The sequence below is a fragment of the Microcaecilia unicolor genome, chromosome 4 (genome assembly GCF_901765095.1).
Source record: "Microcaecilia unicolor chromosome 4, aMicUni1.1, whole genome shotgun sequence".
Lineage (NCBI taxonomy): Eukaryota > Metazoa > Chordata > Amphibia > Gymnophiona > Siphonopidae > Microcaecilia > Microcaecilia unicolor.
Genome location: NC_044034.1, coordinates 287,575,957 through 287,592,678, shown reverse-complemented (window position 1 = coordinate 287,592,678; position 16,722 = coordinate 287,575,957). Strand labels below are relative to the sequence as shown.

At 46.4% G+C, this 16,722-nt stretch overlaps 1 protein-coding gene across 1 annotated transcript in view; it reads left to right on the top strand.

The window, feature by feature from the left end:
• Nucleotides 1-16,722, top strand: part of SNRNP200 (small nuclear ribonucleoprotein U5 subunit 200) — a 231,109-nt gene that overhangs the window by 67,284 nt on the left and 147,103 nt on the right. Inside the window, 6 exon segments of the mRNA XM_030201646.1 lie at nucleotides 9,631-9,824; nucleotides 10,673-10,796; nucleotides 10,996-11,145; nucleotides 11,231-11,341; nucleotides 15,519-15,650; nucleotides 16,048-16,236. Of these exon segments, the coding sequence (XP_030057506.1) occupies nucleotides 9,631-9,824; nucleotides 10,673-10,796; nucleotides 10,996-11,145; nucleotides 11,231-11,341; nucleotides 15,519-15,650; nucleotides 16,048-16,236 (900 nt within the window).

Sequence of the window (16,722 nt, the reverse complement as noted above, 5' to 3'; positions counted from 1 at the left end):
AAAAAAAAAAAAAGAAAAACGCTAACTTTGGTTTTTCCCTCGTCTCTTAGCGGGGGTGTCGTGTTGCGGCCTTGGGGCCGCGCGGGTCGATTTATTTCGAGGTGTGATTTTTACCGCCACCATCGACGACTTTGACTTCGCCGACGCGATTTTTCCGTCGATGTCCTCAAGGTCCCGAGTGGATTTAAAAAGTGTGGTCGGTGCGGCCGGCATATCTCGCAGACCGACACTCACGCTTGGTGCCTCCAGTGCCTTGGGCCGGAGCACGATACCAAGACGTGTACTTTGTCTCGGTCTCCGGAAAAGGACACAGGTAGCGAGGCAAGTTCTTCGGGACCGTCTTTTTGGAACTTGCGCCGGCCCCTCGACGTCGACGGCATCGGTATCGACGGCCGGTTCTTCGGTACCGGTATCGATGTCCACGAAATCGGCACCGACGGCATCGACCTCAGGAGCACAGGTCCCGTCGGCCCGCCGGTCCTCCGGTGGAAGGCAGGGGTGAGAGGCCGCGTGGGCAATCGGCCCCGGTCACTCCCTCTACCCAGGGCCCTCGGGACCGAACCCTGTCGGACCCGATCCCTCGAGGCCGAGGGGGATCGACTTCCTCCTCGTCGGTTCCACCGAGCACCGATGACGGGCACCGCAAAAAGGCAAAGAAGCACCGTCATCGGTCGCCCACGACGCATCCGGCTCCCGGCGCCAGGGATGAGTCGACGCCGAGGAAGCGGCAGCGTCGAGAGGAGAGGTCCCCCTCTGTAGTAGAGGTACCGCCACGTCAGGGTGCCAGCACTTCTGTGCAGTCTCCTGGACCCGAACAGCTTCCGGCACCGACGCCTCTACCGGCCCCCTCGCCTTTCCCGACAGCGGGCCTGGACGAGTGCCTCCGAGCCATCCTTCCGGGGATTCTGGAAGGGCTGATGCGCCAGACTGTGCTGGCGCCGGGGGTGCTTGCGCCCTCAGCGCCGTTAACGGCGGCGCCGGCGGTGCTTAGCCTGGTGCCGAGGCCTCCGACGCCGCTTGCGGCGCCGGTCTTGACTGCCACGCAGGTGGAGTCCCCGTCGATGGAGCGAGCTTCATCCCCACCGGCGCGGGAGTCCACCGCTCGACGACGCTTCCGAGGCCTCGGTGCCTCGACGTCGAGCCGGGCCTGGTTGAGGACTGAGCTGCAGGAGCTCATGTCCGACACCGAGGAAGAGGCCTCATGGGGGGAGGAGGAGGACCCCAGATATTTCTCTTCAGAGGAGTCTGTGGGCCTTCCCTCCGACCCCACTCCTTCACCAGAGAGAAAGCTCTCGCCACCTGAGAGCCTCTCCTTTGCCTCCTTCGTCAGGGACATGTCTATTTGCATTCCCTTTCCTGTGGTCTCTGTGGAGACCTATAACAAGCGTAGGTACACCCAGCCGGCCTGAAGGCCTCGTCAGGCACAGGGACAGTCCCCAGCGCGCTCGTTCCCGTCAACAGCGTGGCGCCTAAGCAGCCCCCTGCGCCTCAACAGCAAAAGCCGAGGACGGGCTTTTGACTGGATCCATGGAACATAGCTGCCCTCAAAGTGTGTCCGTACCGGACGATCTGCCGGTTGGAGGGAGGTTAAAATTTTTTCGACAAAGGTGGCCTCTCATAACCTCCGACCAGTGGGTTCTCCAAATAGTGCGGTGCGGATACTCCCTGAATTTGGCCTCCCTTCCACCAAATTGTCCTCCGGGAGCTCAATCCTTCAGCTTCCATCACAAGCAGGTACTTGCAGAGGAACTCTCCGCCCTCTCAGCGCCAATGCGGTCGAGCCCGTACCACCCTGGCAGGAAGGGCAGGGATTCTATTCCAGGTACTTCCTTGTGGAAAAGAAAACAGGGGGGATGCGTCCCATCCTAGACCTGAGAGGCCTGAACAAATTCCTGGTCAAAGAAAAGTTCAGGATGCTTTCTTTGTGCACCCTTCTTCCCATGATTCAGAAAAACGATTGGCTATGTTCCCTGGATTTAAAGGACGCATACACTCACATCCCGATACTGCCAGCTCACAGACAGTATCTCAGATTCCGCCTGGGCACACGGCACTTTCAGTATTGTGTGCTGCCCTTTGGGCTCGCCTCTGCCCCACGGGTGTTTACGAAGTGCCTCGTGGTGGTAGCGGCGTATCTACGCAAGCTGGGAGTGCATGTGTTCCCATATCTCGACGATTGGCTGGTCAAGAACACCTCGGAGGCGGGAGCTCTCCGGTCCATGCAGTGCACTATTCACTTCCTGGAGCTGCTGGGGTTTGTAATAAATTACCCAAAGTCCCATCTCCAGCCTGCCCAATCTCTGGAATTCATAGGAGCTCTGCTGAATACTCAGATGGCTCAGGCCTTCCTTCCAGAAGCGAGGGCCAACAACCTCCTGTCCCTGGCTTCCCAGACCAGAGCGTCTCAGCAGATCACAGCTCGGCAGATGTTGAGACTTCTGGGTCATATGTCCTCTACAGTTCATGTGACTCCCATGGCTCGTCTTCACATGAGATCTGCTCAATGGACCCTAGCTTCCCAGTGGTATCAAGCCACCGGGAATCTAGAAGATGTCATCCGCCTCTCCACCAGCTGCCACAATTCACTGCACTGGTGGACCATTCGGACCAATTTGACCTTGGGACGCCCATTCCAAATTCCACAGCCCACGAAAGTGCTAACGACGGATGCGTCTCTCCTGGGCTGGGGGCTCATGTCGATGGGCTTCACACCCAAGGACTGTGGTCCTCCAGGAGAAGGATCTTCAGATCAACCTCCTGGAGCTCCGAGCGGTCTGGAACGCACTGAAGGCTTTCAGAGATCGTCTGTCCTGTCAAATTATCCAAATTCGGACAGACAATCAGGTTGCAATGTATTACATCAACAAGCAGGGGGCACCGGATCTCGCCCCCCTGTGTCAGGAAGCCGTCGGGATGTGGCGTTGGGCCTGCCAGTTCGGCATGCTCCTCCAAGCCACATACCTGGCAGGCGTAAACAACAGTCTGGCCGACAGACTGAGCAGAGTCATGCAACCGCACGATGTGGTCGCTCCATTCCAGAGTGGTATGCAAGATCTTCCGAGAGTGGGGCACCCCCTCGGTGGGACCTTTTCGCCTCTCAGACCAACCACAAGCTGCCTCCTGTTCTGTTCCAGACTACAGGCACACGGCAGGCTAGCATCGGATGCCTTTCTCCTCCATTGGGGGACCGGCCTCCTGTATGCTTATCCCTCCCATACCTTTGGTGGGGAAGACCTTACTGAAGCTCAAGCAAGACCACGGCACCATGATTCTGATAGCGCCCTTTTGACCCTGTCAGATCTGGTTCCCTCTTCTTCTGGAGTTGTCCTCCGAAGAACCGTGGAGATTGGAGTGTTTTCCGACTCTCATTTCGCAGAACGACGGAGCACTTCTGCACCCCAACCTTCAGTCTCTGGCTCTCACGGCCTGGATGTTGAGAGCGTACACTTCGTTTCGTTGGGTCTGTCTGAGGGTGTCTCCTGTGTCTTGCTGGCCTCTAGGAAGGATTCCACTAAAAAGAGTTACTTTTCAAGTGGAGGAGGTTTGTCGTTTGGTGTGAGAGCAAGGCCCTAGAACCTCGTTCTTGTCCTGCACAGAACCTGTTTGAATACCTTCTGCACTTATCAGAGTCTGGCCTCAAGACCAACTCAGTAAGGAATCACCTTAGTGCGATTAGTGCTTACCATTATCGTGTGGAGGGTAAAGCCATCTCTGGAGAGCCTTTAGTCATTCGATTCATGAGAGGCTTGCTTTTGTCAAGGCCTCCTGTCAAGCCTCCAGCAGTGTCATGGGATCTCAACGTTGTCCTCACCCAGCTGATGAAGCCTCCTTTTGAGCCACTGAATACCTGCCATCTGAAGTACTTGACCTGGAAGGTCATTTTCTTGGTGGCAGTTCAGCTCGTAGAGTCAGTGAGCTTCAAGCCCTGGTAGCTCATGCTCCATATACAAAATTTCATCATAACAGAGTAGTGCTCCGTACTCACCCTAAGTTCCTGCCAAAGGTGGTGTCGGAGTTCCATCTTAACCAGTCAATTGTCTTGCCAACATTCTTTCCCAGGCCGCATACCCGCCCTGTTGAACGTCAGTTGCACACATTGGACTGCAAAAGAGCATTGGCCTTCTACTTGGAGCGGACACAGCCCCACAGACAGTCCGCCCAATTGTTTGTTTCTTTCGACCCCAATAGGAAAGGGGTCGCTGTCGGGAAACGCACCATCTCCAATTGGCTAGCAGATTGCATTTCCTTCACTTACGCCCAGGCTGGGCTGGCTCTTGAGGGTCATGTCACGGCTCATAGTGTCAGAGCCATGGCAGCGTCGGTGGCTCACTTGAAGTCAGCCACTATTGAAGAGATTTGCAAGGCTGCGACGTGGTCATCTGTCCACACATTCACATCACATTACTGCCTCCAGCAGGATACCCGACGCGACAGTCGGTTCGGGCAGTCGGTGCTGCAGAATCTGTTTGGGGTGTAAATCCAACTCCACCCTCCAGGACCCGAATTTATTCTGGTCAGGCTGCACTCTCAGTTAGTTGTTCTTCGTAGGTCAATTTCTGTTATGCCCTCGCCGTTGCGCGGTTCCATTGACCTGGGTTCTTGTTTTGAGTGAGCCTGAGAGCTAGGGATACCCCAGTCGTGAGAACAAGCAGCCTGCTTGTCCTCGGAGAAAGCGAATGATACATACCTCTGTAGCAGGTGTTCTCTGAGGACAGCAGGCTGATTGTTCTCACTTACCCTCCCTCCTTCCCTTTGGAGTTGCGTTTCATAATTTTTGCTTGTCATTCAACTGAGCGGGAACGGTCGCGCACGGGCGGGAAGACGGCCGCGCATGCGCGGTGGGCGTGCCCTGCGTGCGGGACCGCCCGCAAAGTTTTGTTCCGATTGGTGGGGGCTGCCGTGGACGTCAACCCAGTCGTGAGAACAATCAGTCTGCTGTCCTCGGAGAACACCTGCTACAGGTATGTATCATTCGCTTTACTGGAGGCCACACTCCCAGTGGTCCCACAGAAAGCACTCACAGACCCAACACACAAACCACTTAGCAAACAATAAAAGGTAACTGAAATATGGATCAATTATAAAGCTAACTAAACAAAGGTCAGGATATGTAACGGTTCACAGAGCCTCAGCAAAGATCTGTTTCTTTACTCCCAGGCTAAGACTGCAGCAACAGCCAGCACTACTGGGTAATATTTTCAAATTCCAGGCCAATCAGAGCCCAGTCAACAAGATTTAAAAGTATACTGCTGCTTGCTTCCTGTTAGTGTTTAAAAAAAAAAAAAAAAAAAAAAGGACATTCAGTTGCCCATAACAGCTTTACAGCAAAGAAACACCACCTGCTGGCCAAATAGGAGAAATACACTTCAGGAAAAGATCTAATACATTTTATAGGCTTACAACACACTGTTTCTTCACAGTGATAAATAAAGATGAACTGTGGGTACATAACTAGTCAGCAGATACAGCCCCAAAGACTGATCTTAGCAAGTAACCCTTTAGGGGAAAGCTGCTATATGGAGAAGATTAGAAAAAAATGTTAAAGATATGGGTGAAGTAAGGCCTTAGGCTTCTGGAGGATATTGCAAAGTTTTTTCAGAGCCCTACAAGGTTGAGCATATTTTCAAGAAATGAGATGTTTCATACCAGACAGGTCTTTTATTTTGCAGCATTTTAGGCCATAGAACAGAGCTTCCTCTTGATCTGATCGTAGGAAAAGTTCCTAAAAGTCATAATTCCACTGGGACCTCTAGAGAGTCACAAAGAAGGGTTTGTGGATTCAGTCCTTGATGATACGGCTAGGTGGCTCATCTGTCTGCATTTTCTGAGTCTGTCTCCATCTGCTGCCTGATGAGCATAACACATGTTCTCTGGATTGGTCTAGTTAACAGATAAGACCACATTTTTCCTCAGTAATCATTACCTTTCTTTTTTTCTTAACATGTTTTGTTCAAATTTTCAAAGCTCAGGCACAAAGAACATGAAGTCACAGACCATTCGCTGCCAGTATTTTTATGTAGTATTACATAGAACTTTATGTATCAAAGCAAGTTTTAAAGCCAATCATTCTTTGTAGTCTTATCGTACACTAATACTGTTTCAAGCTGTTTGACCTCAACTTGATAACACAATATGTTTGCTATCAAATGATACTACAGGTAATACACACTCGGTTAAATGTTACCATTCTAACATTACATAGTAACATAGTAGATGACGGCAGAAAAAGACCTGCATGGTCCATCCAGTCTGCCCAAGACAAACTCATATGTGTATACCTTACCTTGAATTTGTACCTGTCCTTTTCAGGGCACAGACCATATAAGTCTGCCCAGCAGTATTTCCCGCCTCCCAGCCACCAGTCCCGCCTCCCATCACCGGCTCTGGTACAGACCGTATAAGTCTGCCCTCCCCTATCCTCGCCTCCCAACCACCACCCCCTCTTCCCTCCACCTGCTCCGCCACCCAATTTCAGCTAAGCTTCTGAGGATCCATTCCTTCTGCACAGGATTCCTCTATGCATATCCCAAGCATGTTTGAACTCCATTACCGTTTTCATCTCCACCACCTCCCGCGGGAGGGCATTCCAAGCGTCCACCACCCTCTCCATGAAAAAATACTTCCTGACATCTTTCCTGAGTCTGCCCCTCTTCAATTTCATTTCATGTCCTCTCGTTCTACCGCCTTCCCATCTCCGGAAAAGATTCGTTTGCGGATTAATACCTTTCAAATATTTGAACGTCTGTATCATATCACCCCTGTTCCTCCTTTCCTCCAGGGTGTACATGTTCAGGTCAGCAAGCCTCTCTTCATACGTCTTGGAACGTAAATCCCATACCATCCTCGTACCTTTTCTTTGCACCGCTTCCATTTTTTTAACATCCTTCGCAAGATACGGCCTCCAAAACTGAACACAATACTCCAGGTGGGGCCTCACCAACGTCTTATACAGGGGCATTAAAACCTCCTTTCTTCTGCTGGTCACTCCTCTCTCTATACAGCCTAGCAATCTTCTAGCTACGGCCACCGCCTTGTCACACTGTTTCGTCGCCTTCAGGTCCTCAGATACTATCACCCCAAGATCCCTCTCCCCGTCCGTGCCTATCAGACTCTCCCCGCCTAACACATACGTCTCCCTTGGATTTCTACTCCCTAAGTGCATCACTTTGCATTTCTTCGCATTGAATTTTAATTGCCAAACGTTAGACCATTCTTCTAGCTTCTTCAGATCTTTTTTCATGTTTTCCACTCCCTCCGGGGTGTCCACTCTGTTGCAAACCTTGGTGTCATCCGCAAAAAGGCAAACTTTACTTTGTAACCCTTCGGCAATGTCACTCACAAATATATTGAACAGAATCGGCCCCAGCACCGATCCCTGAGGCACTCCACTACTCACCTTTCCCTCCGAGCGAACTCCATTCACCACCACCCTCTGGCGTCTGTCAGTCAACCAGTTCCTAATCCAGTTCACCACTTCGGATCCTATCTTCAGGCCGTCTAGTTTATTTAAGAGCCTCCTGTGGGGAACCGTGTCAAAAGCCTTGCTGAAATCTAAGTAGATGACGTCCATAGCACGTCCTTGATTTAATTCTCCTGTCACCCAGTCAAAGAATTCAATGAGATTCGTTTGGCACGATTTCCCTTTGGTGAAACCATGCTGTCTCGGATCTTGCAGCTTATTGGCTTCCAGGAAATTCACTATCCTTTCCTTCAGCATGGCTTCCATTACTTTTCCAATAACCGAAGTGAGGCTTACCGGCCTGTAGTTTCCAGCTTCTTCCCTATCCCCACTTTTGTGAAGAGGGACCACCTCCGCCGTTCTCCAATCCCTCGGAACCTCTCCCGTCTCCAAGGATTATTAAACAAGTCTTTAAGAGGACCCGCCAGAACCTCTCTGAGCTCCCTCAGTATTCTGGGGTGGATCCCGTCCGGCCCCATGGCTTTGTCCACCTTTAGCTTTCCAAGTTGTTGATACACACTCTGTTCTGTGAACGGCGCTCTATCCACTATCCAAAGTGTCAGCTAAGTGCTGTTATCAAGGGAATACTCTAGTTGAATGGACCCAAATGGTCCAGTCTGAGCAAGAATTTTCAATTGATTTAACTTTTAAAACGGCCCTAGATATTACTAACTTTCCTTTTAAATAAGTCTAAATATTCCCAATAATTATAGCAGTTCCTCTCTATCAGAGTTTGGCAGGAACAGAAAGAAAAGAAAGAAAGCCAGAAAGAAAGAGAGGTTTCACAGTGCTAATTAAATTTATTAAGCAATAAGCATTAAAATTTAAAGAGATTGTCAGGTAGCTCACCTAAAAACCAGCTAGTTGAGAAGTTTTGGGATTTAGAGGTCAGAATTAAACCTTTCCTTTGCAGGAGTTTTTGGTTCAGTTCCAGCACCTAAAAACCAGTTAGTTGAGAAGTTTTGGGATTTAGAGGTCAGAATTAAACCTTTCCTTTGCAGACTCCCAAAGAGGCTTCAATATACTGAAGTTCAGTTTTAATTCCTATCACCATTGGCAGACCTGCCCAGACAAGTGGGTCATGTTCTCTTGTGAGCAGATGGAAACGGAGAAAAAAAACTCAGAGCTGACTTTACTTCCCTTATTTTAGGAGAGAGAAGAGCTGGAGCTGGTGTAGTCTTCAGCTCTTTGGCATTTCTCTGTGGACAAGTAAGACGAAGTGATCCACACAGAAGGTGATGTTATTGAGATGGCAACAGTAGTGGAGTGCTCCAGAAAAGCTTTCCGAGAATGTGCCATCCTTCCCATGTAGTTCTCTGCTCCCCCTCCCCCCTTTTCAAACTCATGCTGATTTGACAGATTTCTTGCTTCTCTCCTGTTGTTTTTGCAAGCCATTCAGGTTTTCTTCTGTTCTATGTGGACAAGCAGGGGATATGCATGCACATATATGGATGATATCATCCTTGATGGTTTCTAGCAGATACAAATACTTTTTCAAGCTTAGGAACACCTGAGCAGGGCCTCCTGAGCATGTGTGGCTCTCCTGCACCCACAACCATCACTTCCCTCCCCAGAGGAGTAATTGTGCTTGGAGGGATCAGTGATGATGCTGGTGATGGGGAATGAGGTTATGAAAAAGGAGGGTTGTGATGATGGTGGTGGCAGCGGCAGGGGAGAGAACATGATAATGCCATAGGAAGAGGGAAGAAAATATCAATGCCAGGTGGCAAGGAGGAGAGGGAATGGAAGTTGATGATGCTGGGTAGTGGAGTTGAGGTACTGATGATGCGCTATAACAAAGCAAAGCCACCACTGGTTGATTGGTTTTTCAGAAAGCAGTCTAGCAAATGTTAATGAGCTGTACAGAGGTTCCCTGATTGTAAGAGCTGTATAGAGGGTCACTGATTATAAGACTGTCATCCAGGTGGTGTTGATGATTTTGCCAAGGCGGCTTGACTTAAAGGGCAGATAGGTTGCCAGCATCCAAGGTGTCTGGAAAACTAGCCACCTCTCTCTCCATCCTGCTGCTCCCTCCTTTCACCAGTGCTAGAAGAAAATCGACGAGAAGGATCCCTTTCTTATACTGAATGTTTGTCTCTTCATCCACGGGTATACTGCTGGGGTCAATAACTTAAATTTGCTGTCCTTTCTTTTTTGTTCCTTCTCTGCAGGATGAGATTCACCTTCTGCATGATGATCGTGGTCCAGTCCTCGAGTCTTTGGTAGCCCGTGCAATTCGTAACATTGAGATGACCCAGGAAGATGTGAGGCTGGTTGGCCTGAGTGCCACACTACCAAACTATGAGGATGTGGCCACCTTCCTAAGGGTAGACCCAGTCAAGGGCTTGTTCTACTTTGATAACAGGTACTAACACGGTGGTGGTAAGAACAATTGTTTGAGGAAGCTATGGAAATGAATTCTGCCCTTTTTGAGCAACTACGTATCCTAATTTGAAATACGGAATATAATGGCGGGTGAGGACTGTAAGGCCAGTCTAATGTGCCTCTGTTCTCTTTCTGTTACAGTACAATAAATCCAACTTTATCTCTTACGCTTGAATTCTACTATTGAAAAGCGTTAAATAATTCACCACCCTACCTGCAAATAGTCACATCTATATGGAGTTGTGTAGGTACACACACATGTAAATTAGAAAGGAAAAGAGGATGGGATTTGATATACCGCCTTTCTGTGGTTACAATCAAAGCGGTTAAGTGACTTGTCCAGAGTCACAAGGAGCTACAGTGGCACTCAAATTCAGTTCCCCTGTTTCTCAGGTCACTGCATTAACCATTAGACGACTACTGCAAATGCACTGTAGCTTAAAAATAACAAATAGAGGCTTATAAAAACAAAACCACAATGTTCTAATATTGTTTCTTGCAACTGGATGTCAAGATTTTTGCATTGTTCTATTGTATACTTTGTTAATGTTGGAATTGGACACTATTCTTGATTTGTAGTTTTATGTTACAATTTTTTTTTTTTTTGCTTACAAAAAAAGTAATAAATAGAGCGTTGTGCACTTTGGATGTAGGATATGCATATATTTGCAGATAATCGGTGTATATATAATCCATGGATGGTGTCCATTTGTGTGTATTTTGTGAGTATAAAGCATGCGTGTACTTCCAGTGTGAGAGGAAGTTGAGAGGAGCAACATGATTTGATCAAATGCCTTTTAGTGCTGAGTTTTAATATTCCTATTGCAGCTTCCGCCCAGTTCCTCTGGAGCAGACGTATGTGGGGATCACAGAAAAGAAAGCCATCAAACGCTTCCAGATCATGAATGAGATTGTCTATGAGAAAATCATGGAGCATGCTGGGAAGAACCAGGTAAGTCTGGCTTCTCATCCATGGAGCATAGGAGAAGGTGGAGTATTTCTTATTGCTGATTAAAAGTAGGGCAGTTATGTTTCTGCAGATGAGGGTGGAAAGTAGTATGTTGTGAATTGTTGTGGAGAAAAGGAAGGGAACTGCAGAGTCAAAAACTGTAGTTGTAGTTCCTTGTTCTCACTTATATTGCCTCCACCAGGTGCTGGTATTTGTTCACTCTAGAAAGGAAACTGGAAAGACAGCTCGTGCCATCAGAGATATGTGTCTGGAGAAGGACACTCTGGGCCTCTTTCTGCGAGAGGGGTCTGCCTCCACGGAAGTACTGAGGACAGAGGCGGAACAGTGCAAGGTAATGGCTGATTGCAGATTATGAGGGAGTGTGTATACGTGTGTGATTACAGTATCAAATGAGTTCTGTATGTGCTCTGCTGCAGAATTTAGAATTGAAAGACTTGCTTCCATATGGCTTTGCTATTCACCATGCTGGGATGACCAGAGTGGACAGGACGCTGGTGGAGGATCTGTTTGCTGACAGACACATTCAGGTGAGATGTAGGGTCTGGGGATCTAGAGGGGATCTACTTCTTTCTGTGATGCACAGATGAAACCAGAGGAATGGCATCACTTGCCCTTCTTACCTATAACGTGCAGTAGGAACAGAAACCTAAGATGGGATGATGTAATAGGGTGATATTCAGGGAAGACTGGATTTGGATGTATTTGAATTTGAGATTTAATTACCTTCTCTTTCCTGATCCAAGCTCAAGATGAGTTACTATCAGATATGCTATTTATTTTTCTGCCTAAGGGATGGTTCTTGTTCACACAGAACTCAGACAATATAAGTTACATGCACCCTTGCCACTGATTTGATTTACTGTGGGGGATTGAGCTCGTGAAAACTTCACTGTGCAAAGTGACAGAAAATGGCATCAGGATTGTAACATAGTTACATTGTACAAGATAAGGGCCGATTGGCCCATCCATTCTGCTCAGTTGTTTTTCTCTGTATCTTGATCCCTTTGGTAAATATGTGTTCTAAACTCCTGTACTTCAGCCGGCAGGCTCCCCTCTACCACCATGTCTTTTTGTCTTTCACCCAACTTCTCAACCCTGTTTGTACCAGTGCCATCTATGTCTGTTCTAAGTATATTTAAATTCCAGATCCCTCAACTTTCCCCCCTCCACATAAAAGGGAGGGGGGATTATATAACTGGGCACCACAAATTAAGCACCTAGATGCAGTGTGTTGAGTGCTAATTGTATAATGGCATCTGAGTGCCAAGCTTCTGTAATAGAATACAGAATAGAATAAGTTGACATTTACAGGCCTATACTTAGGTGTCTACTTATGCCACATCAGAAGCAGGCCTAAAAGCTGCATTTCAGCTAGTAACTTATTCTGTAAGTTACATATGTAAATGTTGGTCCCTTCCTTGCTCCTCCCCTGTGAGTGTCCCCTTGCATTTAGGTTGTGTGTGTCATTCATGGAATAGCACTGAGCGCTCACCTAGCATTTACATGCACAAGTTTACACTTGTCTGTGTGTAAGTGTTGGTTTTCTATAAATTTAAGCCTGCAAATGGTTCTTAAATTTAGGCACATGGTTAGAATGAGGGGGAAGTTGTTTTTCTTCAACTGTGGTCCAGGTGAATCCTGTGTCTCTGCCTGAAGACTGTAGCTCTAGACAAGGGCAGTATGGTCATGTTATCCGTGTTATTTGAGGGTTTTCCCCTGAATTCCTTTTGCAGACTGGGTACTTCACCAGAACCTCAACTCAATCACCTAGTTTCTTGACTCACACAGGCTAAGTGTTTTCCAGCTGTTTTGGGGAGGCACACTTATCAAGTTTGTGAGTTGTTACAATGAATATGTTTCCTCCTCATTTCCCCAGACCAATCCAAGTATGTATGTTTATGTTCTCCCACCAGCAGACGGAGTCTGAGAACCACTGTTTTGATGACATCACCTTATTTAGGGTCCTGTGCAGTCCACAGTTAGCGAGTGTGGAGAATATGCACGGGATAGATTTGCATACATTAGAGACCCAGTGTGGCAAATCTATGTAAACTTATTGTAACAATCCTGAAACCTAACTGGATTAGTGTGCCTCCAGGGTGGGGTTGGGAACTAAAGTTGCCAAATAGAGCAGTACTCCCTTTGCAAAGCTGAGTGATGTCACTGAATCAGAATTTCAGGGCTTGGCACTGGCTTGACCCACTCTTTGGTTTCTTTGGGTCCCCATTTGTCTGAAGTCAGCCAGTGCGATTCACAGTGTTAAAGCTGCCTGCTGTTGAATGCCAGTACTGGAGAGCATTTGTGGATGATGGTGCATGTTTGATCTCACTGGTTGTGTCCACCTCTCTAATGTGCTGCTGCTCCCGTCCTGAAGTCAAACATGAAATGTCTTCAGACTGTGCAAAATACAATGGCCAGGATCCTCTGCCATGCTACACATAGGGACCATGTAACCCCTTTATTGAAATCCTTGCACTAGCTTACAAAATCCTTCTGGATTCAGTTCAAAATGCTCCTCACTTTCCAAGCCTTCCATGATGGTAAGCCTGATTAACTTGCTTCTCTTACTAATCCCTTATACTCCATCCCATTATCTTCGTTCACTTGAACAATCATCAACTTGTTCTTCCAGCTCAAGCCAGGTGAGAGAAAATTTGGAATTTGCATTTTTCTTGCCCCTTCACTCTGGAATTCATTTTGTGCTGAGACCTCTCTCTCACTGTTCAGTGTGTCTCAAGACCTACTTTTTAAATTTGATCTTCTCTTCAGTGTAACATTGATATAGTGGAAGAGTTCATTGCACAGCAGTCCCTCTTTCTTTTTTTTTTTTAGCTTTCCTTTAACCTATCATCACCTTTTTCCATGTCCCTTACCCACCCCTGCCCTCCCTACTACCCTCCTACCTTGCTTACTTGCATGAATTCTGTGTGTATGAGAATTGTTTCTGTTCTTTGTAATTTTGGAGTTCCTTATTTTTTTTATTATTTTTAAAAAAATTTTTTTATTTATAACCATTTAAATTTTTACAAGCGATAAAACAACTTGCCGGAAATACAGAGAAAGTAATATATATAGGAATTATTTCAGTCAGGTAATTCTATTCTCTTCCTTAGACCACTAAATAGGGAGAGTGAAACAAGACAAGGAGATCAATTAAACAGTAAATAGAAAAAAAAATGTGGTATTACACTACCCCGCAGCAGATGTCAGCTATCGTTGTCTAGGGTGGTCCCGGAGTCCACTTCACAGAGGCAGTGGGTTCCCAAAGAATACGCAATCCACACAGATTTGGATATATAAAGTATATTATATTTGCATGTATGTATTGGCTCACAGCACTTAGTACAGGAAAAAGGGTACAAGCTGTCTTGGGGTGTGTGTTTAGAGGGAGGGAGAAAGAAAGGATAGGGTGTTTGTTCATAGGAAGAAAGAAACCTTGGACTAGGGCTGTCTGAGAAGGGGGGAGCAGAGCCAGGTGCTCTGGTGGCTAAAGATGGAGGTGTGCAGAGAAAGAAGAAGAAGAAACAAAGACAGCCCAGCAGAGTCCCGTGCCTTCTGCTGCAGGGAGGAAGAAAGAGGGAGACCTAGTGCCCTGGACACAGAGAAGTGCCCGGGGACAGAGAAAGGGGGGGCAGTAGACCCCAAGCTGAGCTCTGTGCTCTGCTGCCTGAAAATGACCTACAAACTGACCGACTTCCGCAAACTACTAAAGACTTATCTCTTCGAGAAAATCTACGGCAAGGATCAAAACACATAAAGCCCATACAATCTCATAGACACGCACCAATACACTCTCTGAACCTCTGCTCCCGCGCTCTCACCACTCTTAAACCCTACCCACTGACAAAACTGTCAGACCTCCCTGTTCCCTCGATTATGTTTTGCCCCCCTCTCAACTCACCCCTGTTATATTCCACTGTTCGATCCCCTAAGAATATCCTGAACTTACTCTGTCTTATATAATTCTTCACAATGTAATCCATAATTGTACTGCAACCAACTGCACTTCCATCTTTTACAATGTATTGTAAGCCACACTGAGCCCGCAAATAGGTGGGAAAATGTGGGATACAAATGCAAATAAATAAATAAATAAATTATCCCCAGATATTACTCATCTAATTCATTATTCCACATTGATCATCTGGTTGGCTGCTTCAAGGCCAATACGGTGTATAGTCAAATCATTTCATTGAAAACATACTTATTGTCCAATATTAGTTAGAAATAATACATCTGATTATATTCTTTCTCTTTTAAAAACCAGAGGTTATGTAACAATACATATACTTAAGTCACTAATTCAAATCCCACTGATTAAAGTAATCCCAGTTTTCACAGGCTTCACTCCTTTGAGGAAATATTTCTGAGGAAAACTTTAGGAGTCATACCCGGAACTCTGGGAAAAACAATAATCTCGATATTAATCATCTATAATAATATTCATTTTATTATTCAGAGTTTCTGGTCTATTATCATTTTCATGGAGTTCTTTATTTTATTGTTGATTCAAGCTGCTTGGTTTTTGTTCAAATTTTAATAAACGATAAACAGTGTTCTCAGAATGTAGTATATTGTCTTTCCTAAGCAGTTCCTAGCTTTTGTTCACCTTGAAAGACAGATAGCATTTGGGCATTATTTAAAGCCCCCCTGACGTTCCTAGCCTCTTCTTTTAATTACTGTATTTATATGCCATTGTTGCAGGTTCTCGTCTCAACAGCAACCCTGGCCTGGGGTGTTAACCTCCCTGCTCACACTGTCATCATCAAAGGGACCCAGGTGTATAGCCCTGAGAAGGGCCGCTGGACTGAGCTTGGTGCCCTTGACATTTTGCAGGTATAAAGTACTCTGTCAGGGAATGAAATCTGAAGAATTGTTCTGTTGTGTAAAGCATCTGTCTCATAATACCTATGTAAAACCTGGTTCACATATTCATATGCCAGCAGCACTGATTGAATACATAGCATTCTAATTACAGCCTGAACATAAATACATCTGTTTGAGAGCTCTTGTAAGACCCACTGTTAACATTCCCAGGATACAAATTTTTTGAACTTCCAAGTTGTCATAGTTATTCCTCTTTCCCTCAGGAGATAGCTTGATTCTCTGTCCAGGGTCCTGATCTGGTGTTTTTCTGTGATGCCTGAGAGCCAGTGCTGAGATCTGATTTGCTCATTGGTTTGAGATATCACCTTTTTCTTGGGATTTCTTATGCTTTGCTTTCTGACTTCAGATGCTTGGGCGTGCTGGACGGCCACAGTATGATACAAAGGGTGAAGGGATTTTGATCACATCACATGGAGAGCTACAGTATTACCTTTCGCTGCTCAACCAGCAGCTACCAATTGAGAGTCAAATGGTGTGGAAACTTCCAGACATGCTAAATGCGGAGGTGGTGCTGGGAAACATCCAGAATGCCAAGGTGAGATATAACACTATGTACCCTCAGGCCAGATAGTAATATACCCCCATTATTATTTTTCCTTTCACACGTGGAATTACTATCCATAAAGTTTCCATGGTGCATTCTGTTTCCTGCAGGGCTTGACTCGATGCCCTCTAACTTACAGTGCTACTCCTTCACTAATTTGATCTTCCCTGTTACTGTAATCGAGTATCAGTGTCCCATTGGTTATCGTTATTCCATGAGGTCTCTGAGATGTCTTGTTTTATAAATGATTTATGTTTAACTTGTAATCCACCTAGAACTTGGGATAGTGTGGAATAAAAATGTTTTGAAATAAATAAATGAATGCCTATTATGTCTACCTCTTCATTCAGTGCTATATATTCTTAACTTTTCTATCTTATTTTTTAGGCTTCTAGCATCTATATACAAATATTTGTATTGCAGCTCTCTGGGAATGCCCAGCATTTTTTCTTAATGTAATCCGCTTGGAGCTTCTGT